The following is a 27,053-nucleotide window of genomic DNA, read 5'->3' as shown; positions in this document are numbered from 1 at the left end:
AATAAGATATTGAGTCCCCTAGAACTGGAGTTACAGATGGTTGTGAGCCACCAAACTGGGTGCTAGGAATCAAACCCAGATCCTCTGCAAGAGCAGCCAGTGCTCTTCACAGCTGAGGCATCTCTCCAGCCCTGATGTTTCTTTTCAGATAGAGAAATATTTTTTAAAGTAAAAATAAAAATCCAGCTAAACTAATAAATCAACCCTGGAACTAGACACTTTTCTAGGAATGTCGTATTTATTATATTCCAGGTTTGGGTACCTCCCACGGACATCCCTCTTGCCATACATGCTTAATGGAAATAATCCCAAAGGAACCCTTGTACAGTCATGGTGGGATTGCCATTAGTTATGTGACCTATGCCCTAGACAAGGTATCTGCCAGTCTGCCATCTGAGACTAACAATGAGGCCCTGTGGAAGCTATCTGCAGAGAACACTTTTGTGTCCACATAAGAAGATTTCGTGGGTCATTTTTATAACCTGTTTTTCTTTCCTCTCACCTGCGGCTGATCGTGGCTTCTTGGGACCTTCAAAAACAGGAGCTCAAGTAGAGAATGAGGCCGCCCTTCCTAGCAGCGCTGGTCTATTTACAGCCTGCTTATTGCGCCTTGGCAGCTGCCACCATCGGGGAGGCCAGGGAGGGTTCCTTGAGGGCTTGCCCAGCTATCCGAGTCACGTGGGCTGGGGCCCTTTTCCCTCGGCACCTGGCACAGTCAGCAAGGCTGTCTCAGCGTGCAGGCTGTGAGGCTGCTGCCCCAAGAAAGCAAGGATTCCTGTAAGGAGGAAAAGAGGCTCTGAGGTCTCACCTGCCACAATGACGGACAGAAGCCCCTTTGAGACAGACATGCTCACCCTGACCCGCTACGTTATGGAAAAAGGGCGACAGGCCAAAGGGACCGGGGAGCTCACACAGCTGCTCAACTCGATGTTGACCGCCATCAAAGCCATCTCCTCGGCTGTGCGCAAGGCGGGCCTGGCCAACCTGTGAGTCCTGGAGAGCATGCACAGGCACACTTGCCCAGGGCCCAGGTCAGAGTGTGGGAGCCAGCGGTGCTTGCGGTAGAACCCAGGTCCAAAGCTGATTTGCCTTTTGTGCCCTAAGGATACCGCATTTAAGTCCTTTGTGTCTGCTTTGATAAGACAGACTTTGGTATATTTTGCCAGAAAAGGGCTGGGCTGGGGCAGGCAGGGCAGAGTGCCTTCGATTGGTTCTCTTTTGCAGAATGAGGCTGCATTCATGCTGGAGCTGCTGGTGGCCATAGCCAGGGGTCTGGTTTTAAACCACGATAAAAAGAGATCACCTTCCTTTAGGCTTCCATTTTTGATTGCAGTTATTCCAGTGAAGGCCCCCTTGGAAGGCGAATGGACCTACATGTTTTGGGAGGGTGGGGTAGGAAAAGCCCCAAAAGGAGAGTCAACAAATTCCGTCCTTTTGAATATTTATTCTTAGCAGTGTGGTACCTTTAACCCCAAACTGTGACAGCAGTCATATCATAAATGCAGTCATAAAACCATCAAAGAGCTTATTATATGAGTGTCAAGGACTAGTAGTGGGATCCACATTGAAGACGCTTGTCTGCTTCTCTTGCCCATGGATTCGATTAACAGTATTATTATCTCATTTGGCAGAATGGCCAAGCTCTGCCTTTAAGAACACGATTCCAGAATGTGAGGTGCCTAAATGTGTGACGATTACCCTGAGTGACATTAGACAGCATCTTTGCCTCTCCTGTGTCCCAACTCTGCTGTAATTAGGGCGGTTGCCTGTGACCAGTCAGGACTTTTGCCCACACTTTTGCCTTTCTTCTGTGCAGGCCTCTCAGCTCCACAGCTGCTGTCTTGACAGAGCTCTTACATATCTGCTACGAACTGCTTCTCAGTGACTCCCTGTCCGACCAAGGGATCTTGGGGACTAGATAATTAAGCGCTTTATTTAACTTGGTTTTCCTTACCTTGTGGCTGTGAACAGTGGTTTATCTTGCTAAGACCTCCCTGTTTGTGAACTGGGGAGGTACTAATTGCTCTAACTCACAGGGTTGTAGTAAGGGTTGGTAAGTTATTGTCATGACAGTTCTGACAGTGCCTGTGATAAATACTCAGGAAATGCCCCTACTTAACAAACATGGTTCCAAGACCAGACTGGAAGAAATTTGAAGCCTGGGCTATGTGGGATTGACCACTAGGTGGCAGTCACCACCCTAGAAATGGTGTCAGACTGGGCCCTAGGCCCCTGGATCTGCTCCTCCAGAGAGAGACAGTAGCCACAGCTGATGAGACAGGGGCTGCAGGTGTCCTGGCACTGTCCCATGCAGGTGTGTCTAGCCTTTTGGCATTATAACAGCACACTGTGGTTTACAGATGTGTTGGGCTACATTCATAGCTATACTGGGATGCACGTGGCCTATGGGCTGCAGGCTGGACATTTGCCCAGCTCTTCATGCTCCAGCAGCAGCTGCCTCAAGACTCATTATTACACATGAGGCTGTGATCCTGATGCAAAATAACCCAATTTTATTGTTCCTGTTGTTATTGGCTTGCATGCTTCTGTTTTACACCAAGAGGTAACAGCCTCTCACCAGGGTTGTTTCCCAAGGCTCATCGTACCTACATCAAATTCTGGATGGGAGTGAATGGGCGGGGGGAGGCTGTCAGTTAGGGAGGAGAGGGAATATGTTTGCCATAGTCAGGGTCCATCAGAGGTTCTCAGTTTAAGCCACCTGCTCACATCATCTGAGGATTTCTTTAACAAATAAGTGAAATTAAAATAGAGAGCAGAGGTAAATGGCTTTTTCTGCCATCCTTTCTCCACAGCGCGGCAAACACTTATTGTGCACAGACTATGGAAATGCAGATAGCAAGATGTGGCTCTTGTCCTTAGCAGGTAGATGATACAGATGGAAGTCTCCCACAATCAGTCTGTGCCTCACCATGAAGGTACCACAGAGGTGTGCCTGGAGTATAGACAGCACATGGAGGATTCTTAAGGTGCTTAGGAAGGTAAATAGAAAGCATCACACTTTGGGGATGGCAGGAGCAGAGAGGTAAGGAGAGGACCGGCTGCCTGGGGTGGAACCGGTCAGATGAAGCAGGGTGTCTATGCTGGTGGAAGTGGAGCAGCCCAGGCAGTGTTTGACAGTCTCGCTGCTGGAGTGGGAGGGAGGGGAGACACTGAGGCTGTTCTAACACGATGGTCTTACACATCTGACATCCATATAAGCACCCGGCTCCCAGGTTAGCTCCCCTGTTGTGATAAATACCACGATCAAAAGCAACTTGGAGGAGGAAAGAGTTTATCTTATCTTACAGCATGCAGCCTATCACCCAGAGAAGTCAGAGCAGGAACTCACAGCAGGAACCTTATGGTAGGAACTGAAGCAGAAACCATAGAGGAAAGCTGTTTACTGGTCTGCTCTTCATGGCTTGCTCAGCCTTTTTTTTTTTTTTTTAGAATCCAGCACCACCACCTGTTCATGGGTGACACCACACACAGTTGGCTGGGCCCTCCCACATCAGTCAATAATAAAGAAAATGCCTAATGGACATTTCCACAGGCCAATCTCATGAAGGCAATTCCTCAATTGAGGTTCCTTCTTCCTAGGTGATTCCAGTTTGTTTCAAATTGACAAAATTAATGTAACATAGAGTGAGGTGAGATTGAGGCTATTGGGAACACCCTGAAGGGTTGAGGCATGAGAAGGGGATGGTTGTATATTACTGTTCTAAAGCACAAGCCTCTGTGGGTCTAAAGCTGAAGCTTGATGTTCCAGAGTTGAAAGGCTATGGCACCCTTAGTTATCATGATGATTTTAGGAGCTCTCCCATCCTCTCTAGCTGCAAGTGCCAAGCAGGGGTCTGCATTTTAGTGAGGCTGAATCTGGTCAATCTCCCTGAAAGACCAAGGAACTATGACAACGTTCCCAAGGTGTAAAGGAAGTAATGTTGATTGCCACTTTGAGTCATAGCACACTCCCTATATATTTATAATTTGGAGATGGCAGAGGCATGAAAGGAGGGTATGTGTGCTGTTGGTTTGGGCTCTGGAAGTTCTTTACTGGAGTTAAGACTCCTTCAATGACTTAATCCACCGTGTCTTCTTAGGTATGGAATTGCAGGAAGTGTGAATGTGACAGGAGACGAGGTGAAGAAATTGGACGTGCTATCTAATTCCCTGGTCATCAACATGCTCCAGTCCTCCTACAGCACCTGTGTCCTAGTCTCAGAAGAGAATAAAGAGGCAGTTATCACAGCCAAGGAGAAGAGGGTGCGTCCAGGGTGGGCTGCAGTGCCCCACTTCATCAGTAGATGGTGCTACTGGAATGAGAGACGGGCTATCTTGCTTAGTCTTTCTGGGACGTTTGTTTTAGGAAACAGGGTTTCTCAGTTCTTTAGTTGGAAATCTTATGTGGTCTCATATCCTTTGGGGTATATGCCATCTAGTGCATCATTAAGCAGGCCTTGGCATCTTTGTCTTCTTTTTAGGAAGAGCTACACAACGCACTCTCTGATTCAGTTCTTCGCTATTTCTTATCTTTGGCCGTCATTACACATGTCCTCATTTGAAGATCTGCCTGCCTGGCATTCTTCTGCCAAGTTCTCTATGTGTGTGCTTTTCTTAGTCCCAGCCAGGTCTGCATCAGACGTTAGCTTTGCTTACTTTCTGTCAACTCACCTACTTAAGTTATCTACATAGCACTTGCCACACCTTATTGCATATTTTGAGCTTGAACATCGGTTCACCCACTTGAGCCTTGCGGTAACTGATCCCTAGTGTATTTCTGAGCACACACCAGACATGTAACGGATTCCTGCTGAGCTATGCCCATGAGATATGGCTTTTGAGGACACAGAAATGCAGGCCCATGTGTCTAAACCTCTTGATAGTGTAGATATCAGTCACATGTGGTTCTAATATAGAGCAGTTGTGGCCATGGGCAGGTGTGTTGACTGGGTGTTTTTCTCTGTGATTTAGGGGAAATATGTGGTTTGCTTTGATCCACTGGATGGATCTTCAAACATTGACTGCCTGGCCTCCATTGGAACTATATTTGCAATCTACAGAAAGGTGAGTAGACAAGCTGACATCTTTCCAGATAGCTCCCAGACTGACAACTGAGCCTGGAGGTCTATCTTTTTTCTCCACTCACTAGACACAACACTATAGACAATTCCAGAAACATAACAAACCCCTGCCTTGGGTTCTCCATTGGGAATCTCCATCTACCTTTTCCTAAAATCCCCTAGGAGGGCAAAATGGTAGGACTCCTATGGGATCTTGTTTCAATTGTCTGGATGGACAAGAGATGCCAGGCACTGCACAGAGTGAATATTCTTTATCCAAAATGCAGGGACCAGACATATTAGGGTTTCAGATTTTGGATACATAGAGAGTTGTTTCTAGGGATGAACACAAAACTCATTATTGTTTTTGTTACACTCCTTGGACCCATGTATGTAACTTTATACAATATATATTTTAGTGTACCTGCAATTTGGCTCTGGCTCACAATACCAGGACAGATATAGAATTTGCCTTGCATGGCCTCATGTTGGCACTTAAAAAGCTTCAGATTTTAGAGGATCTTATTTCTTTTTCTCTTTTTAAAAATTTTATATGCATTGGTGTTTTGCTTGAATGTATGTCTGTGTGATGGTGTTGGGTTCTATGGAACTGGAACTACAGATAGTTGTGAGCTACTATGTGGGTGCTGGGAATTGAACCAGGTCCTCTGTAAGATCAGTGCTCTTAACCACTGAGTCATCTCTCCAGCCCCTTATTTATTTATTTATTTATTTATTTATTTATTTATTTATTTATTTATTTACTTTTAAACATGATCTTGGTAGGTAGTTCTAGCTGGCCTTGAACTTCCAATGTTCTTGCCTCATGTCCCTGAAGGCTGGGATTATAGTCATGTACCACCACAAGCAAAAGAGTAGGGACACTTAGCTTGCATTAGGTTCTCTAGGAATATGTATCCTCTACTTCAACACTTACTGTTAGTTTTCTGTTGCTGCTGTGGTAATTTATCACCCTCTTGGAGGCTTAAAACACATGTTGACTGTTACTAAATCAGAGAAGGATTAGCAGCATTATCTGCTTAGGGCTCATAAACCAGCCAGTTTGATTTCTTTAGTACCTAGAAGCTGGGGTAAGGAGTGGGGAGAATTTGCTTCTGGGTGAGTTAATGAGAGTTTAGGTTGATGGTGGAATTCAGTTCCATTTTGTCGTAGGTTGGAGGTATTGCTATCTTTGCTAGAGGTCCTTTTCAGCTTCTAGAAGCTGCCTTTTGTTTTGTTTTTTGGATAATCTCTAAGATAGCCCCTCCTTACCTTTGCTTCACTCTCCCTGACTCTAGCCATTTGAAGCCAAATGAGTTCAAGTTTTCATTTGATTAGATGGGACTAATATTATCAGGACAACCCAGAGTCATCTCCCTACTTTAAATCTATAATCCTAATGTGATGGTTTGAAAGAAAATGGCCCCCAAAGGGAGTGGCACTATTAAGAGGTGTGATTTTGTTGGAGTAGGTATGACCTTGTTGAAGGGAGTGTGCCACTGTGGAGGCAGGCTTTGAGGTATCATATATGCTCAAGCCACACACACATTATCTCAGTTCACCTCCTGTTGCCTGCAAAAGATGGAGAGCTCTCAGCTACCTCACCAGCAACATGTCTGCCTGCACATTGCCATGTTCCATCATGAAGATAATGCAGTGAACCTCTGAACTGTAAGCCATCATATTAAATGTTTTCCTTATAAGAGTTGCCATGGTCATGGCGTCTCTTCATAGCAATAGAAACCCAAAGACACCTGATCATATGGGCAAAATCCATTTTTCTCTGTGATGTAACATACCGATTCTGGGAGTTAATGAAGTCTTGGTGCCATTCTGCCTACCTTACAAGTTTACAAGCAACAAAAGAGGGAATCTTAAGGGTTGGCCTGTGACCACCCAGCATGACCATAAGTTCCACACCACACTTCACAATCCAGACACCATTTGTCTGTATACCTGTGATGGATTCTCCACATGTACCTTGCTGGTGTTCCTTCTGGATTACAAACTCTCGAATGAGCAGGAGACAATCACACGAGACAAGAATAGGATAACGTTTCAAGGTTAAGTGACACTGAGATGAAGAAGTGAAGGGGCTTTGCTTCTAAGAAGAAAGAAAGAATGATATACAGTTTGAAGAGAGGCGCCCAGTTATATCTTTAGGTGGCTTTCCATATTTTTTTTCTTGGACATGAATCTTCTCTGTACCACACTTGCTGTGGGATAGTCTGTATGTCAAATTACTCTGATTGGTCAATAAACAAAACACTGATTGGCCAGTGGCCAGGCAGGAAGTATAGGCGGGACTAACAGAGAGGAGAAAAGAAAGAACAGGAAGGCAGAGGGAGTCACTGCCAGCCACCTCCAGAACAAGCAGCATGTAAAGATGCCGGTAAGCCACAAGCCATGTGGCAAGGTATAGATTTATAGAAATGGGTTAATTTAAGATATAAGAACAGTTAGCAAGAAGCCTGCCACAGCCACACAGTTTGTAAGCAATATAATCTCTGTGTTTACTTGGTTGGGTCTGAGTGGCTGTGGGACTGGCTGGTGACAGAGATTTGTACTGACTGTGGGCAAGACAGGAAAACTCTAGCTACACACACTTCTGGTGCTTTTCTATTGCTGTGATAAAACACTGTCCAAAAGCAACTTGGGAGGAAAGGGCTTGTTTCATCTTACACTTTACAGTCTATCACTGAGGGAAGTTAAGATAGGGACTCAAGGTAGGAACCTGGAGATAGGAAATGAAGTATAGACCATGGGGTAATGCTGCTTAGTGCCTCACTCCCCCAGCTTGCTCGACTATATTTCTAATATAACCCAGAATCAACTGCCTGAGGATGGTGCCACCCACAGTGGGCTGGGTCCTCCTCCATCAATTAGCAGTCAAGAAAACATCCAATAGACACACCCACATGCCAATTTGATGGAGGCAGTTCTTCAACTGAGTTTTTCTCTTCCCACATGTGTTGAGTTGACAACCACCATATCTGGGCTAGTCTTTGCCTCAGACCCACAACACTGCAACCTTTTGACTGAGGAACAGTGGAAGAACGGAGAAGGAGAGTTAACTCAGCTTGACTCACTGAGTCAGTAACTGCAGGATATTGATTCAAATGCGTTCCCCAACTCCATCATTGCAGCTTTTAACATCTGGAGACCAACTGCGTTGGAAACAAGAGTATAATAATTCATGGCATATAGCCATTATGCTCAAATTTAGATGGACTTAAACACAGGGATTTTGCCTTAAATTTTAAATAAAGTACAGGCTCTGATGGCCAGTCCAAATAAGCATGAATCTCCTTGAGTGATATTTCTAAGGAAAATGTAGACTTCAAACACACTAGTGGAGGAGTGCTAGTGTGTTGAAGAAGATATGTTGATTATCTCATCATATATCTGGAACCCTAAATCATAAAGTTAGAATGTTAGGGCTGGGGCTGTATCTGGGGCCACAGTCAGTAGGCAAAGTGTATTAGTTACAAAATACGAAGACTTGAGTGTAACCCCATGGACCCACATATAAATGTCAGGTGTGGTGTGCTGTGGGATGTTCTCTATGCTGTGAATGTGTTGCTCTGATTGGTTAATAAATAAAGTGCTGACTGGCAGGAAGTATAGGCAAGACAAAGAGAGAGGGGAATTCTGGGAGGAGAAAGGCTGAGACAGGAGACGCTGTCAGCTGCCTTCACTATGAGAAGCAGATATTAAGATACCAGTAAGCCACGAGCTACGTGGCAACTTATAGATTAATAGAAATGGGTTAATTTAAGATATAAGAACAGATAGTAAGAAGCCCACCACAGACATACAGTTTATAAGTAATAAAAGTCTCTGTGTGTTTACTTGGTTGGGTCTGAGCGGCTGTGGGACTGGTAGGTGAGAGAGATTTGTCCTGGCCGTGGGTCAGGCAGGACCAGGAAAACTATAATAGCTACAGTGATGGAAAGCACTTGAAATCCTAGTGCTGAGGCAGTGGAGACAGGCAGATCCCTAGGGTTTGCTGGCCAATCAGTGTAGCCTAATTGGTGAGCTCCAGGGCAATGGGAGACTTTATCTCAAAGGAAGTGGACAGTGTTCATGAGGATAAACCTGAGGCTTTTCTCTGGCCTCTACATGCCTGCACACACACTTGCACACACACTTGCACACGCACTTGCACACACACACACACACACACACACACACACACACACACACACACACCTTTCCCACCCATGCACACACATACATGTGAATAACATGCTGAGGTGTAAATACTCATGGCTTCTAAGTTTCTACCAACTAAAATATTTCAGCAACACATGCTTCATGATGTGGTGGGAGCTTTTTGATTACTGAAGCTCCAAACTTTTCATTTGTAACATGGAAATAATAGTGCTGTCTACTTGCAGGGCGGCTGAGTAAAGATCATTGTAATGGTTAGGGACATGGCTGTGGCAGTTTCAAAAGGAGTGGCTTGAGCATCTTCTAGTGCTCTTGACAGGATTCAACCTTCAGAGAGACCCAAGAATAGTCTTTGCTCTGGCTCAGTTTGAGCTGTTCATGAGCCAACAACTTACCTCCTCTGGATGCATTTGCTGCAGCTTAGACTTTTCCCCGAGTCAGCCCCATTTTGTCCACTGTACAGCATGACAAACACTGAAATGAACAATTTTTCAAAATATATAGTTTAAACATGAGGTAGCTATATTATCTTTTCATCATGGTGACCAAATCCATGTTTGCTTGGTCCCATGCACTTGGACAGACATCATGGTGGTGAGAGTATATGCTGGAGGAGATTCTTCCTCTAATGGAGGTCAGGAACCAGAGCGAGACAGAGAGGGGCAAGAACCATCAAAGACATAACCCCAGTGGCCTCCTTCCTCCATGTGTCTCTTCTGATAATGTTTCTAACAAAAATGTAGACTGCAAACACACTAATTAAGATGTGGTGGAGCTTTAGTACAACATGTAAAATTTCCAGAATGTCCCCAAACAGTCTCATTGACTGGGGACCAAGGCTTTTTCTTAACATGTGAACCTTTGGGGCTAAAGATGCTCATATCCAAACCATAATAGCAGCTAAGATGGGAGAGCAAATCTCAATTTCTCTTTCCGAGACAAGGGTTGAAGATGCTTACTGGCTGAGATATGCAAAAGCAAGTTAATTCAGGTGAAGGGGGTAAAGGCTGCAGGGTTTTTGAAAAGTTTTCCCACTCTGAGGATGGCTTCCTTCCCTCATTTCAGTAACTCTGAGGTGCACTGTCTGGTGAAGGGCTCTCTCCAGGCACAATAACACACCATGTATTTATTCTTATTTTCCATAGACCACAGAGGATGAGCCTTCTGAGAAAGATGCCCTGCAGCCTGGCCGCAATATTGTGGCTGCAGGTTATGCACTCTATGGCAGTGCGACCCTGGTGGCTCTTTCCACGGGGCAAGGAGTGGATCTCTTCATGCTGGACCCGGTAGGTACTGAATGCAGTGGCATTTGTTCTTGGAGACTCATGGGCTTCTGTGTTTGAATTCTTGTCCCATGGAATAGTTTTCTGGTCATTTTGAGTACTTGTTTTTAGAGTTAGAGAACTATGTCATGACAAATATGAAGGACCTCATGTAATGTTTTTTATAAAAAAATTTATTTTAACTGACACATAAAAACACAAAACTGTTCATATCCAGTGGATCCCATGTAATGTCTCCAATGTTTAAATCATGATAATATATCTCTTTGAAGACTTATTCTTTCCATTTGGTGAAGACGCTCAGCCTCCTTTTGCATAGCTTCTGAAAGTTTCTTTCCACAAATGCATTCACCCTGTGTAGTTTACAGACCATCATGATGTAACAATCCCAGACCAATGTCTAGACAGGCCCATAGATCCTTAGGGCAGCCCTGTTCTTGACCCTCTGTGAGATGATGGGTTCTGTTCTCTGATGGCCCAGCCCAGCTGCCTCTCACTTCTGTGATGACCAAACACTGGACATATGGCCAGTGTGCATGAAAAAAGGGAGTTTTACATTATTTAAAATATTAATTAAAATAGGCCCATGTGACTAGTGGTTTCCTTTGTGGGCAGCATGGCCTTGGAGGATTTCCCCAATGGGCAGGAATTCCACAGTAGGAAGAGTGATGGGTGGAAAATGGTCCCTTCCAGTATTGTGTTATTGTTCATGCTGTTCATAATAATAGAATGCCCAACAGTAAGAGAGGAAGAGGCATGGTCTTTGGACAGATGCAAATTATGACAGCATAGTCCAGGCCAAGGCAAGATAAAACTGGATAAAGGCAGAATTTTGAAAAAGGAGGCTAAGCTCTTATGGAGTATGCAGATTAAAACAAAGAAAAATTTTAAAGTATTTCCAAATTATAGAATTCCTCCTTTAAATGTGAACTTCACCTGTCAGTTGCAAGGTGCTTTATTGAAGATGCCAAGCTCTCATAAAAATCCAAAATTGTGACCAAAGACTGCTTCAGAGACTCTAGTATTCACTTTAGCGGGAAATTAAGCATTTCACTCCAATTCAGGTTTGCAAATATTTCAGATATAAAAGCTCACCACTTATCAACCCTGCAGACCCAGCCTCCTTCCTGCATCAGTTTGCTAACATCCTGGCTTCTTATTTTTAACAAAGAGGAAAAATCCTGAGAAATTCTGTGTTCACAAATATGAACTTTGGGCAAAATCTTTTTGAAAATTGTTCTAAAATTCCAGCCAAAAGTTAGGCAGCACCAGTTAAGTGGTGGGGAGGCACCCATTCTAAACAATTTTCATCCATTCATGTCAAAGCAGCCCTAAGAGGGACCCCCCCATCATTCTTGTTTGTTCCAGTTTTCTGATGAGGTAGGCAAGGCACAGTGAGTCAGTGATTGATAGTAAACAGTTTGGCTTAATTCTGACCAACCTGCCCTTGACTATAAGCCAGATACCTTCTACAACATTATGAAGAATATCTGGAGGCCACAGCGAACACAGAACCAACTTGAAGGCTATAGGCAGTTGTCTTCGCTCTGCTTGCCACCATGACCGTCTGAACAGGCGTCAGCATGAGAGCTTGTCTCTGTGTCTGAAAGAGAAGCAGACACAGCATAATCTCTCCCAGCCTTTCCTCTGGGCCACATCACACTGCTGAAAACAACACCACACAAAGAGCAGTGTATGAAGCCTACACACTGTTTGGGATGGGATTTCAAACTGAAGGACGTTTGGTAGTCAGCATAGATAGGAATTCCCAGGTTCAGCAGCAAAGCTTGCAGGAAGGAGTTCTTTGGTGGGTTGGCCAGATCTTGCCTGATGCAAGGATTTGTAGTCTGATAACCTGATTTTGTTGGAAAACATCTTTTGTTCAGGCACAGAGGGATTGATGTCTGTTAACTAAACTCTCAACTGAGGGAACAAATCTCAATGTCAAGGCATTTATTTGTAAGTGGGGGACAGTGTTTCAAAGTGATAAGGGCCTGTTGCTTGATAACCAGGTATTGTTGTTAAAGTGAGTGGCAGGCCATGTGACCACCAGTGACTGCACAGTCACAATGGAGGAGCATAATTTCCAAAGCTACCTTTGTCCTACTACAAGGAACAACACTCCAAGGGGCCAAGGGTTCCCATCACCAGCTCAGGCTGCATAGATGAGGCCTTTTCATAGCCAGACTGAAGCAGGACATGCCCCTATGTGCAGCTGGCTGGCAGATATCCTTGTTTAGATGAGTGTGCAAGTGCTAAGCCCTTTACTGATGAGCAAGAGAGAAGTGACTAAGCCTCAGCCAGGCAAAAGGTGTTGATGTGTTGGGAGAGCTGAGGACCCAGGCCAGATATGAACAGATCTAGAGGAACATGAAGTAGGGAAGTCAGGAGTGGACTTGAATCTTGTCCAGCCAGGTCTCGGTACCACACACTGGTTATATGTCTCTTGCTCAGTTTCAAGGACTAGGAAAGAATATCCAACTTTCAGGATCAGGCACATCCCCAACTTTGGGCTAAAGAGGATAAAATGAGACTTTTCGAGACTGGCATTTAAAGAGAACACCTTTCTCTTGAGATGGGTTCTCACTATATAATCCAGCTTGTCCTCAAAATCATGGTCCTCCTGCCTCAGCCTTCTAAATGCTAGTGCTCCAGTCTAGCCAACACCAGCACACCTGGCAGAAGAGCACCTCTTTAGATAAAACTAGGATTCTCTTAAGGGGTAAAACTAGGGGCTGGATAGATGGCTAAGTGGGTAAAACACTTGCTGCACAAACATGGGGACCTGGGATCAGGTCCCCAGCATCCCTGTAAGAGGTGAAGACAGAGGGCAGGTGCTGTGGGATAATCTTTTCCTACACTGTGAAGATGTGTTTCTCTCATTGATTTAATAAAGAGCTAAATGGACAATAGCTGGGCGGGAGAGAGATATAGGTGGGAGAGAGAGAGAGAGAGAGAGAGAGTGTAGAGGAGAGAGAGAGAGCGCACTCTGGGAAGAAGAAGGGTAGAGCTGGAGAGTGCAAGACATGTAAGAGAACAGGCAAGTGCTATGAGTCGTGTGGCAACATGTAGATTGATAAAAATGGGTTAATTTAAGTTGTAAGAGCTAGTTAGTAACATGCCTAAGCTATTGGCCAAGCTTTTACAATTAATAAGAAGTTTCTGGTGGTTATTTGGGAGCTGACTGGCAGGACAGAATATCCTACCTACAGGCAGGTACCTGCAATTCCTGAGCACCACTTCTGGGGGTATGAGGTGGAGACAGGAGAGTCTCTGGAAACTCAGCCAGTTGGCTTGGCAGACACAGCAGTGAGCAGGAGAGATCACACTTCAGACAATGTGGTAGGCAAGGACTGACACCCGAGGTTGTCCTCTGACCTTCACATGTTCTGTGTCCATACCCACACACAGTTGTGTACACACATGAACACACACAACACCATATAGGTGTGCACATATATGAATACACCTACATACAGGTTCACACAAATATACACATGCACATACACATATATATGCATACATGCATATAAGCACACAAACACACACAAACATACATGCTTAGGAGTGCTCACACAGATATGAAAATATACTCATAAACACAGGTGTGTACACACATATGAACACACACAGGTGTGTGCTGTAGAATAATCCTTTTGTATACTGTGAAGATTTGTCACTTGGATTGATTTAATAAAAAAACTAATAGCTCAGGTTTATTACTAACTAGCCCTTACACCTTAAATTCACTCATTCCTATTAATCTATGTGCTGCCATGTGGCTCCTGGCTTTACCTGTCCTCCAGCGTGTCTTGCTCCCTCTGTGTCGCCTGGTGACTCTTCTGACATCCTTCTTCCTCCCAGTATCCTTACTTTGGTTGTCCCACCTATGCTTCCTGCCTTGATACTGGAAAATCAGCTTTTTGTTTAATCTGAGTGGCAAATCTTCACAGTGCACAAAAGGATTATTCCACACTGTGTCCCGCCTTTTGTCTAATTAAAAAGGAAGGTTTTAACCTTAACATAGTAAAACTATGTATAACAAAAACAGTTACCAAGTAAGAATTACAGTTACAATACCCAGTCCATTTTTATTTGGCAAAATTAGAGAAAATACTCTATTATTTATCCTATCTTGATAACTTGAGTCTAAAGTTTCATATCTAATTTACCTTTTTATTATAACAATTGAAAACTATAAATATAACTAGTCTTCATCTCCATTAAAATCCCCAGAAGGATATAATATTACCCGAGTAAGCAGGAAGTGCATAGCAAGTGATCTTCAAAAATTGAGGGAAATGACAGAAACAGGTGGCTGTCTGGACAATCACCCAAGTTTTTTCTGTAATGTTAGAGCATCCATCCCTGGCATATAGGCCTAGAATATCTGACAGACTCTTTTGAGAAGAGGGAATTTTGAAGGACTGTCCTACCTTGCCTTGGTCAAGTTTGGTAGTTGCTGGTTTTTTGCATCCTATTGGTCCAGTTTAGACAGTAACTGACAGCAATTGAAGCAAGGGCAGTTTCTTTGCCCAGTGTGTCTAGCCTTTGCCATAAAGAAGAAAACCTCATATAGAGGTTTTTTTGATGCCCATCATCTCTGAAGTAGATGGTGCTGCCAGGAATAGACTTGTCACACTGTAATGAAAAGCCTTAGGTTACTAAACATATTAAATGCCATATTCTGTAGGTCTTTGAAGTGTTTGAAGACCATCTATCTATCTAAATATATTGGTGTATTGCTTAGAAGACATACCTAACATGACTAAAAGTTTGACTATTATAGATGACTGTATTTAATTATATATTATATTTTTAAATGAGCTGAATAAACATAATACCCTAAACAAGAGTAGAAACATACACACAGTATAAGAAAATTAACTTTAAAATTGTATCAATATACTAAAATCTATACCAATATAAAGGATTTTGAGATTAATAGTTGATTTTTGGATTAAAGTAGATTCACTAATCTACCTTTTAATTCTGTCATTTCTATATCACATCCCCCTTTTTCCTTTATAAAGAGATCTTTGAATTTAACTCTTTTGCTTAGTTGTTTTATAACTATTACCAATAGCAACTTTTAACAACCCCCCTTAAATGATAATAAACATCCATAACCTATTTTTTGGGAATGTGGGCATCATTCTCCAGACTACTTCCTGTTGTTTGTGGATGCTGTTATCTTTGGGGGAGCTTTGATAAAATCAGGATAATTGTTAGGATAATTGGATTAGTTTGTGAGGCTGGACCATCTCAGTCAGCAGCCTTGAAACTGTTCTGGATGCTGAATCACCTGGGCCAGCAATTTTCATCAGTGTCTAGTCCCCTTGTTCTGAAAATACATAAACCTTCAAAGGTAACATACACATTTGCATCAATATAAATATAGGCTGTGCATTGTACACAAGTCAGCCAAAATGATTTTTTGTTATATGTTTGAGCGGGTAAAATATGCATCATATGTCTTTTAGGTTTATTTCTTTAGATTTACAGTCTGGATTTCAGGAGATCTTCCTCAATCAAACTTAAATTTCTTTAACCAAGAATGAATCCATAGCTTCTCATTTCCCGTGGAAATAAAAGCATAACCTCTCTCCTGAAACAATAAACTTTTTCACTTAAATTTTGAAGTCAAGACAGTTTCAAAATATACAGGTTGGTTTAATCTAGCAGTCCTTACAATCCAGTGTGTACTAGCAGCCCAAAAATTCAAAGACAACACAATAACATACAGGGTTCAGAATCTCTGTGCATTTTTCATCTTTACATGGCTTCTTAAAAATATTATTTTACTCCATTTTTAAAGACTTTATTTTATTATTTTAAAACTATATATTTCTTTTTTATGACTGTCTATACCTTCTCTTTTCTCTCCCAAGCCTACACATATTTTCAAACATACCACAACCTACTTAAAGGCTCTTTTCATCTGAATCTGTCATTAGTGCACATCTGCAATCTTTTTTGCCTGCATGAGCAAAATTTCAAACCTACCATGCAGTGTGCTAGTGGAGCTTACACTGGCAGCTTAAGCCCACAGGCAGTAGCTGAGAGATGCCTTTCTATATCACTGTCCATATGAGAGACTGCAGGAACACCATGCAGCTTAGCTCATGGTGTACTGGCAGCTACCAGGAGATACATCTCTGTACTGTCGCCAGCATGAGAAACATGAGACTAGAAGTCAAGAACACACACACATGAATACACAGGTGTGCACACACATGAACACCCTTGACTGATGGCTAGGAGCGAAAGACTATCAGGGACACACTACTTATAGTAGTGTGTACTTATAGTACTTATAGTAACAAGAAGTTGGTTTCTTTGGCAAAGAGGAAGAGTTGTGAAATGGAGCTGGGGTGGGCTTGTTAAGGCACTCACTTTGTGATCTAAGGGGGATTTGAGGAGGAAGAGGTCTGTTCTGGGTGAGATACTGTTTATATGTCGGTGAAACTCAGGACTGGGTGTCTTCATCTAGCATCTTGCAGGCAGGAATGTTGAGGATCACACAGAGACTCTCAAGAAAGGAAGTGGCTTCTCTCCTCTGTCAGGAGAGAGGAAGGGATAGATATCTCTGTAGTTGCTGAGTTTCCTGGTCTCTGTCCTATTTCAGACATGGTTGGCATAGTTTTGTGTATGTATTTGGGGAGTAAAGCTGATATTTCTTGGGCAGCTTCTAGCCTGGTTTCCAGCTGTGAGCCCTCACCTCAGCTCTTCATATTCTTCAAGCTGCCACCAGAATTAACACAGGCATGGTCTCCAGGCCTGAAGACAGAAATGTTTAAGGCAACACTAGCCATATCAGTCCTGAGGGAGGAGATAACCAGAACCAGATGGGGAGTTGATTAAGGGATGCTCCACAGAGACTGCAGGGGCCATTGGCCACAATTTTATTAAATTATGTTATGAGAATTCTTTTAGTTTTTGCCGCTTATCTCCTTTTGTGGAGTAAATCCAGTAATGGATTGAAGGCATTTCTTCTTTTCTCCTGGGAGATGTGGTTAGGAGATCAGTAAACAGTAATGATTTTCAAGACAGACTCATTAACATAGAATAATTGGACCACAAACTGATGTTGAAACTGTATCTCTCTTTTATCTGTGTAGCTTTGTTCTCTCATTGTTGATGCCCTGAAGACATTAAACAGAGGAAAAGAACCTGGGGATTAGTTCAGCTAGGTTGCTTAGAAATGACATTGAAAAAAAGGCCACATAAAGGGAAAATATCATGGCCTCTCTCCTTTGATCTGTTCCATTTCTTATTCCATTACTTCTTGGGCATATAATTTTATTCTTCCTAGCATTAATGAAAACACCACATGGCAGGTTCCAGATGACCCTAGGAAAGCCCACTGTTCTTCCAGCAGGCTGTTATCTTCTGACATCTCCGGATTGTTGTGTGGTGTGCTACTGGTTTCTGTTTTCTGGTGTGGCTCAACTTCCTGAAGTCTCTTATCTCTCCAGGCTCTTGGGGAATTTGTGCTGGTGGAAAAAGATGTCAGGATTAAGAAGAAAGGGAAAATTTTTAGCCTCAATGAGGGCTATGCCAAGTATTTCGATGCTGCCACCACTGAGTATGTACAGAAGAAGAAATTCCCTGAGGTGAGTGAAGACAACTCGGGCTAACAGCAGGGAGCATGCTGTCTCCATGATGTGCTACATGAATGACACCTTCATCTCTTTTAAGGGGTTGATGCCACTATTTATGGCTCTGGCCTGCATGAGTTTGATAAACTCTGCTCTTCTTCGTGAACAATCAATTTTCTTTGTACTTGAAAATTACATATTAAAAAGAATACTCCCCAAACCAGTCCCTCTGGGAATTTGTCAAGGGGCCACATTTTGAAAATTTGCAACTTCAGCCAGAACTACTCTCAGGTCATCTGTTTGCTAAGCTATAATCTATACCCTATCTCTGCTTTAAGATGGAATATGATCACATCTGGGAGTGTGATGCACCAGATAAAACAATTACTCATATTGTTCTATTATTAAATAAAACTCAGGAGTCAGATTTGAGACAAAATCCTGATAGATCCAAAAACTGACCGAGGAATGATCAGCTGACCCTGCCTTCCAGATCAAAAAGGCCCGTGAATCTTTCTAAGCTCCTCCCTATTCTTTCCTGTGTCTCTCCATCCTAATCTGGGTCTGACAAAAACTTTTTGGTTAATTCTGGCCAGATGAATGCTGACTCCATCCTCTGATTCAAAGTTTAACTTTATTGGTAGTCTTGGGAGTGTCAGAGTGCAATCAAATTATCCCACAACATTTCCTTCTTTTTGTCTAAATAAAAAGGAAGGTTTTAACTCTAACAAAATAAAACTACATACAATAAGAACAAGTATCAGGTATTATCTAAATAAAAAGGAGAGGTTTTAACTTTAACAAACTGAAAATATAAACATTAAGAAAAATTATCAGGTAAAAATTACATTTACAATGTCCAGTCTATTTGTACTTGGCAAATTCAGAGAAACTACTCTATTATCTATCCTATCTTGATGAATCCAAAGTTTTATACCTAAACTACTTTCTATCATAACTTGTATTATCAACCTAAAATATCTTTTTAAACCTTAAAACATTTTCTTAGATAAACAACTTAAGCTTTTATGTTTCTCAACTTTATACACTTTACACCTCTTTTGTGAGTCTCTTTTCTGAATTTGGTAACAAGGAAAATTGTAACTGTAACTATCTAGTCTCAACCTCATCAAAGACCCGAGAAGGATATAATATTATCTGACTAAACAGAAAGCACAGAGCAAACAGCTTCCAAGACTATAGAAGCAACAGACATCTTGGCTGCCTGGACAGTCACCCAAGGTTCCTCTGCAATGTTGGGGGCATCCCTCAGGCCTACAGGCCTAGAATATCTGACAGACTTTGCTGTGAATCAGGAATGTTGAAGGACAGTCCTACTTTGTCTTGGAAAAGTTCTCCAGTCATCTTCTTTTGTGTCCTGCTTGCCCAATTTAGACAGCATACTGTCAGCAGTTGAGGCAAGGACAGTTTCTTGCCCAGTGACTAGTTTTGCCATAACAAAAGCAAACTCTTTATGGAGGTTTTTTGATGCCCACCATAGTTTTATTAATTAAATTGGTGCTGCCAGGATCAGATGCATCTCACTGTCATGAAAAATCCTTATGTTATTAGAATGTCTTAAATGCCATATTCTATAGGTCTCTGAAGTGTTTGAAAACTGTCTGTCTATCTAAAATATCTCTTTGACCTTGAAAACAAACCTAACATGGACACAAATTTGATTGTTAGATGATGCTTAATTTTTAATTATCCTAAATAGTTTGTAATAACAACTTTCAAGAACTAGAAATGTACATTATATTGCTAAATGAGCTGTATAGGCACAATATCTTAAAGAACAGTAGACACATATATACACATATATACAACATAACAAAAATAACCTTAAGTTTGTATCTATATACAAAAACTATACCAATGTAAAATGTTTAAGACTAGTAGTTGCTGTTTTAGTTTAAAAGTAGATTCAATAATCTACCCTTTTATCCTATCATTCCTATAATTCCCCCTTTTTTCTTTTCAGAATGAGGTCCCTGAATCTAATTTCCTTTGCTTAGTTTCCTCCCTCACTGTGACCAATAACAACTTGCAACCCCCTCCCCAAAGATGACAAACCACCCGCCCCACCTCTTGGAAATGTGGGCATTAAAATTACTTCCTGTTGTCTGGGGAAAATGGCACCTTTAGGGACCATGAAGAATTGAGATAATGATCAAGCCCTGAGAAAGCTAGCTGTTGTTTAGTTTTGATGTGATGGAAAAGTGCAGGGTCTATCTGATGTCCTGGCTGGAGTAGTCTATGAGGCTGGACCATCTTAGCTAACCACATTAAGATTGTCCTTAGAAGTCTGTAGTCCAAAGCTGACCTTTGGGTGGTGTCTGTCAGCTTGGTGGCATTATGACAATCCAGGTGGAATTGTAGTTGAGGGGCCCCATTATGCTTTTGGAGATTTCACAAGTGGCTATTAGGAATGGTCACATTTCATTGCAGAAAACTTAAACATTTTAAACGTCATATGCAACATCTTGGAGAGGTTAAAGGACCACAATCTATTAAATACATACAGGTACACAAGCTTAATTTTTAGTTAACTGCTTCAGACTCAAACTTGAAATCATGTACAGGAAGCTAGATGAAGCCTTTTTCTAGAATTAGTTAGTACTCTATATGACCATTAATATCACAGCAGAAAGTTTATATATATATATATATTATATAATCTTATAAAATTTGAGATAATATTTATACCTTAGGAAAAGTTTTAAAGAGTCAAAATAAAACCAAAAGATTATGAGATTAGCAGCAATAGAATAGACCTTTAATTTTGCTTTTCATCTGTCCCATACCAGGTGGTTCTTCTGACATGAGACAGAGATTTTGGATTTTACTTTAACAAGCATGCTTGGGTTTAGAGAAGGAGAGGGCTATGCTACAACTCTAAAGCCAGCTTTAATTTTTAATTGAATTGGGACTACAAAAAGACCATTTACCATATTTGTCTGTAGAGAACAGCAGAAACAAACATTTGGGAAAATTTATGAAATATTATACTGTTAGAAGTGTGCTATACCATTAGGCCAATTTACTCTTTTTCTTGGGACATTTTCTGTGGATGATTCATCCTTCTTCTTCGGATGTCTTATTTGTTCAGTGGTCTTCAGACTCCTTAGTTGGATGTTTTTATTCTCCTGGAAAGACAAAAGGCAAACTCTGCTCCAGTTCTAACTTGGGGAAGTTTCTCTTTTTGGCAGGTTATATCTGATGAAATAAAAGGCATTTGTAGTCTTATAAGTTAGTTTATATTGAATTGTCACACTGCTTGATGAACTATCACCTCTCCTAATCAAGAGGTCTCTCCTGTTTAAATCTAATTTTGTCAAATTATGATGTTATCCATAGCTTTTTTTCCTCCTGTGGAAACAAAAGCAAAACCTCCTCCCTGTGTAACACATATCCTGGTTTCCATTCTGAGGCCAGCACATCTTTAAAGTATATAGGCTGATTTAATTCAGTAGTTTTTTCTGCTACCAATGCCTGTGTGCAGCTGTCATTCCTTTCTTTTAAATTTTATAATTTAAAGTTAATAAAGCACTGTGCAATCTATCTATATGGGTCTTTATTACCTATTTCTGTTTACTAAGCATATCTTTTAAAGTGCAATTAGATCTTTCTATAGCTGTCTGTAGAGTTGCATGGTATACCTGTAATATGCTTTATGTTGTAATATGCAAAAAACTGTTTCATTTACCTAGATATATATGCTGGAGACATTGTCTATTTGAATTTGTACAGGTATTCCCATGATGGCCATAACTTCTAATAAATGTGTAATTATAGAATCAGCCTTTTCAGAACTCAAAGAAGTTGCCCACTGAATTTCTAAATATATGTCTATGGTATGGTGCACATACTTTAATTTTCCAAACTTCGCAAAATAAAATACATCCATTTGCCAAATTTCATTTCTTTCAGTACCCTTTTGGCTACCTTCTGCGTGTAGCAGAGTCTGATTATACAAAGAACAAGTAGTGTGCTTCCTTATAATTTACTTGGCTTGTTGTCAAGTGATAGAAAAGTCTTTCTTCAAATCTTTGCTATCAACATGGTAATTCTTATGAAATTCTGAGGCTTCTAGCACATTTCCTATTAATATCTGATTAATTTCATCATTACCTCGTGCTAGAGGGCCTGGTAGACCCATATGGGATCTGATATGTGTTATATGCAATGTCTGATTTCTATTTCTGATTATTTCTTGAAGGTGAATAAATAATAAAGTTAATTCTGAATCTGGAATAAGTCTAGTAGTTTCAATATGTAAAACAACTCTTTTTGTATATTGAGAGTCAGTAACTATATTAAGAGGTTCTGGGAAATCTATTAATACCATAAGGATAGCATATAATTCTGACTTTTAAACAGAATCATAAGGGCTTTGAGCCACTTTACTTAAATTTCCTGACTTATAATCTGCCTTTTCTGATTTATTTGCATCAGTACAGAATGTAGGGGGCTTCAGAAATTAGTATTCCTCTGACTACATGAGGATGAATCCAATTAGTTCTTTTTTAAACTGGAGTCTCTTGCTTTTGGTATATTTATTGCTAATCTCTCCCAAGAAATTACTGCCATCTCTTCACCAATGTTTATTTTCTGTTCATAATGAGGTAATTTCAGCATTAGTATAAGGTACCACAATTTCTGTTGGATCTATTCCTGTTAATTGATGAACTCTCAATTTTCCTTTCAGCATCAATTCAGAAAACTTTTCTACACAGGTCTTTCATTTTTTACTCTGTTTGTGTGGTAAAAATATCCATTCTAAGATATTATCTTTTCTCTTCATAGGAATTCCTGTAGGAGAATGCATAGAAGGTAGTATAACCAGAATACAATCAAGCTCTGGATCCAAGTGATCCACATATGCATCCTATAATTTTACTTCTACAAAAGCCAATTCTCTCCCAGCTTCAGCTGATAATTTTCTTGGACTATTTATTTCTTTATCACCTTGTAAGATTTGAAATACATTGCTTAGTTATTGAGTAGTTAATCTGATTATGGGTCATAGCCAGTTATTATCTCTCACCAAGTTTTGAAAGTTATAAACACTCACACCACTCCCTACAGATTATGTAGAGGGGAATGGCAAGAAAAATATCTACCTTCTCAGCACACACCATCTTTCCTTCTCCCACTCTCTCTCCCTCTCTCCCTCCCTCCCTCTCTCCCTCTCCCCTCCTCCTCTCTTTGTGTGTGTGTGTGTGTGTGTGTGTGTGTGTGTGTGTGTGTGTGTGTGTGTGTACGTTTAGGCCAGAAGATACCTTGGGTGCTATTCACCTATTTTTCCAGACAACATCTCTCATTGGTCTGGAGCTTGCCAAGAAGACCAGGCTAGCTGGCCAGTGAGTCCTAGGAATCTTCCCATCTCTGCCTCCTCAGCACTAGGATTACAAGCATGTATCCTCATACCCTACTTTTTAATGTGGATTTTGGGGATTGAACTTCTGTATGCAAGCACTTGTCCAATTTAACTATCTTCCCTGCCCCACATAGTTTTGGGGTTTTGAATAATTCTTAAAATGATTATTTTTATTTTATGTTTATGGGTGTTTTGTCTGCAAGTATATCTGTGTACCACTCACACACCATATGCCAGTGGAGGACAGAAAAGGGCATCATTGGATCTCCTGGAACTGGAGTTGTAGATAGTTGAGCTGCTATCTGGGTGCTAGGAATGGAGCCCAAGTCATCTGGAAGAGCAGCCAGTTCTCTTAACCATTGAGCCATCTCTCCAGTTCCAGGAATGTGGAGGCCATGCCAATTCTGCTTCTAACCCTGGCATGGTACAGGGTATCTGCTAAACCAGTTGGTTCTCATCTCTTCCCTTTTGTGTCCTATAGGATGGCAGTGCACCTTATGGGGCCAGGTATGTAGGCTCCATGGTGGCTGATGTGCATCGTACCCTGGTCTATGGAGGAATCTTTATGTACCCAGCCAACCAGAAAAGTCCTAATGGCAAGGTAACTTCCTGTATCCACTGGGTGCCATGATAGTCAGTGAGATATTGTGATTCTCCTGCTCCAGGCTACTGTTATGTTGTTGTGACTACTGTTATGGCTACTGAGCTGCTTCTGGGCACATTTTTCCTTCAGAGCACAGAGGAAGAGAAATAAGGTTTTTCCTCCTAGTAAGTTTTGAAGCTGTGGTAGGTTTGGGAAAGAAAAGGCTAATGTGATTATGATGGGCAGGTCTTATGGACCCTCTAATCCTCTGGTCTCATGCCCACTATGCATATTTTGCTACAATTGCATACTCATCTCCCACTTTCTCTGTAGATTCATGCTCATCTCTCACTTTCACATGCTTTCATAGGCTGTATCAGCAGCTCTAACTGACCAAGGATCATACTTCCCAGAGAAAATGTGTTGTAAGCATGGTCTTTGCATTTGTTCTTCAAGGGTTTGCATGTGCCCTGAGCTCCACACAAGAATTCAGAATAAACCCTTCTATTTACAACCCCTTCAGTGTTCCTAGAAAGGTAGCTTACAGAAGAGCCAGTAACAGCTTTATAAGACAGTGTTGAAAACGGTCACTATCAAGTAGGGATCGTGTTATCCAAATTCCCCTAGCATGACAAGAACTGCCCACAGAAATATGTCTGAATTTGGCCAGCCACCAAAGCCATAGGTGGATCTTCACACCAACAGAAGCCATGTATTATGCATCATCCAAGTTGACTGTTGAGATTTTCCTTATTGGAATGCCAGATTCAAAGCAGAGAAATCTATCACAGCCTATGAGACTGAATGAAAATTGTCATATACACTGGTTTGTGTATCTGGCATCTCTCTTTATGAATGTTTGCTCATATTTACTGACATGCTGACATCAGGACCATGGAGAAGTCTTCAAAAGAGGGCCATAGGAAAGGAAAGCATAGCACAGTATCAAGTGAGATCAAGTAGATGTAAAGCTCTTGAACAAACCCACACTTGACACATGCTTAATTCCAGGAGGTAGACCCTATACATGTTTATTAGAATCACTGTAAGAGAGTCCAAAATGTCCACATATAAGTACACAAATGTGTCTTAAACACAGAGGCATTTCCACGTGGAGATGTGTTCATTGCACCATGACCATCATCCATATTGAAGATACACCCAGTTCCTGATCTCCATGCTTTAGCTCTCTGTGACCATATCTGTGAGTGCAAGAGCATGTATATGTGCACACATATATTAGTCTTGTGTGCTTGACTCATATGATTGTGGTAGCTCTTAAAAACCCTCCAACAAAAAGGAGACCATATGGCCTGAAGGGCAAAGCACCATGAAGTTTTTGCTCTGAAGGCCAGTTGTGTATAACAGAGGTATCCAAGGTCTTCACCCCTAAAAGTGCATTATGTGCTAATGTTGAGTTTTTAAAATGCATCTTAATTGACAAATTGGTTATAGTTTGACTTACAGCCCAACATCCAAATTCTCCTTCCTATCCTCAAGTCTCCAAGACAAAGAAAGGGAGGAGGAAAGGGGCAAATCTTAGAAGCACCTACAGCAAAGATCTCCCTGGCTGAACTGTCAATATAGAGTGGGCTGCCAGTGTCCCTCCAGGGGATTATTAAGGACAAAAATAGCTCCAAAGTGTGCCCATGCATGTTAAGTCGCCTTTGTGTTCCATCAGGTGCCTACTACTGTAAGGGTCTCTGGCAAAGTGTTTGGCTGACGTGTTAGTATTATCCTCTGGATTCTAAACCTGCTGTTTCTTGAAGGTCTGGCCCTTCAGCCCAGACTGTAGACATTTTGTTCCTATCCTTGAGACAGAAGTGGCAGTACCAATAATAGTAATAAATAAATAAAAGCCAGAAAACAAACAAATGAAAAACCAAGCAGTTAGCAAAAGCATAGATGTTACCAGACAGATTGATACACTGCTTCAGATTCACCTGGTCAGTGGTGCCTTCTGAGAGGTTACCAGTCCATGGTACTGAGAGGTGGATACCAGCCTATGGCACCCAAAGGTGCATCAGGCTCCTGTAGGGCGGATGGCCCAAGGAAACACTCATGCTCAGGAGTCACAGACAGCTCAGCAGTTCACACTGCTCTCAATATTTAGGGGCATGCCTTGGGCTGTCTGACCACTTTAAAAACTGTGCACACCTGTCTTCATTTTTCTGCAGCTCCGGCTCCTGTATGAATGCAATCCTGTGGCCTATATTATTGAGCAGGCAGGAGGCATGGCAACCACAGGCACCCAGCCTGTACTGGATGTGAAGCCTGAGAGTATCCACCAGCGCGTTCCCCTCATTTTAGGGTCCCCAGAGGATGTACAAGAATACCTCACCTGTGTGCAGAGAAACCAGGCAGGCAGGTAGTGAGCCTGAACAATGAGCCTCCTTCTCTTTGTCTTGTATTCTGTTGTATGAAGGGCTAGACGAATGATCAATGGAGATGGCAGGAGAGGCAAACGAATCAAATTTGCCAGATCCCTTTCAGAATATCATCCTGCTGCTAAAGGCAGGTTTAGAAGCCAGAGGTAAAGATATGGTCAAAGGGCTAAAATAAAACACGGATGTGAAAAGAATTCCTTTCTTGGGTCTTCTGTCATGAACAATGTAAATGGGTAAAATAGGACTGTGACTTTCAGTCTTCTAACTCACATCTAGCAGCTATCCATGTACCCAAGGGTGAAAGGCACACGATCAGTTAAGGATCACTCTGCCCACATACATAGTCTATGCATATACATATGTATGTGTTGATTATTAGTAGAGATTTTGTGTTTTATTTTGGATAGGTTTTGAGTTAGGAATCTCATGACTACTAAATGCTGAGTTCCTCATTGAACCTTTTTCAGTCTGTGAATCGGATGGCAAGCAACCATACAGAATGTGATTACCTTTCAGCAAAGCCAGATGTAACATGGAGTTCATACTTAAATTGAATGCCTATAGGTTTTAATTTTTGCATGCT

At 41.7% G+C, this 27,053-nt stretch overlaps 1 protein-coding gene across 2 annotated transcripts; it reads left to right on the top strand.

The window, feature by feature from the left end:
• The first annotated feature begins 714 nt into the window (after positions 1-714).
• On the top strand, positions 715-26,664 carry LOC102925697 (fructose-1,6-bisphosphatase isozyme 2). 2 transcript variants are annotated; one of them, XM_006981723.4, is made up of 7 exons: positions 715-986; positions 4,101-4,263; positions 4,972-5,064; positions 10,379-10,519; positions 17,995-18,132; positions 23,982-24,101; positions 26,261-26,664. In XM_006981723.4, the coding sequence occupies exons 1-7, from the start codon at positions 817-819 to the stop codon at positions 26,453-26,455; spliced, it is 1,020 nt and encodes a 339-aa protein (XP_006981785.1). In that variant the 5' UTR covers positions 715-816; the 3' UTR covers positions 26,456-26,664. The 2 variants fall into 2 exon arrangements, with proteins under 2 accessions (XP_006981785.1, XP_076429647.1); XM_076573532.1 differs by lacking the exon at positions 715-986 and adding an exon at positions 2,882-2,999.
• Positions 26,665-27,053: the final 389 nt, after the last annotated feature.

This window comes from Peromyscus maniculatus, chromosome 5 (assembly GCF_049852395.1).
Source record: "Peromyscus maniculatus bairdii isolate BWxNUB_F1_BW_parent chromosome 5, HU_Pman_BW_mat_3.1, whole genome shotgun sequence".
Taxonomy (NCBI): Eukaryota; Metazoa; Chordata; class Mammalia; order Rodentia; family Cricetidae; genus Peromyscus; species Peromyscus maniculatus.
Note: the sequence above shows the minus strand (reverse complement) of the source record. Positions and strands in the feature narration are given on the sequence as shown.

Coding starts and splice junctions, on each gene's coding strand:
- LOC102925697 (XM_006981723.4), top strand. CDS start 817: ATGACGGACAGAAGCCCCTTTGAGACAGACATGCTCACCCTGACCCGC. Junction 4,264..4,971: donor TCACAGCCAAGGAGAAGAGG/GTGCGTCCAGGG, acceptor TCTGTGATTTAG/GGGAAATATGTGGTTTGCTT. Junction 10,520..17,994: donor ATCTCTTCATGCTGGACCCG/GTAGGTACTGAA, acceptor TTATCTCTCCAG/GCTCTTGGGGAATTTGTGCT.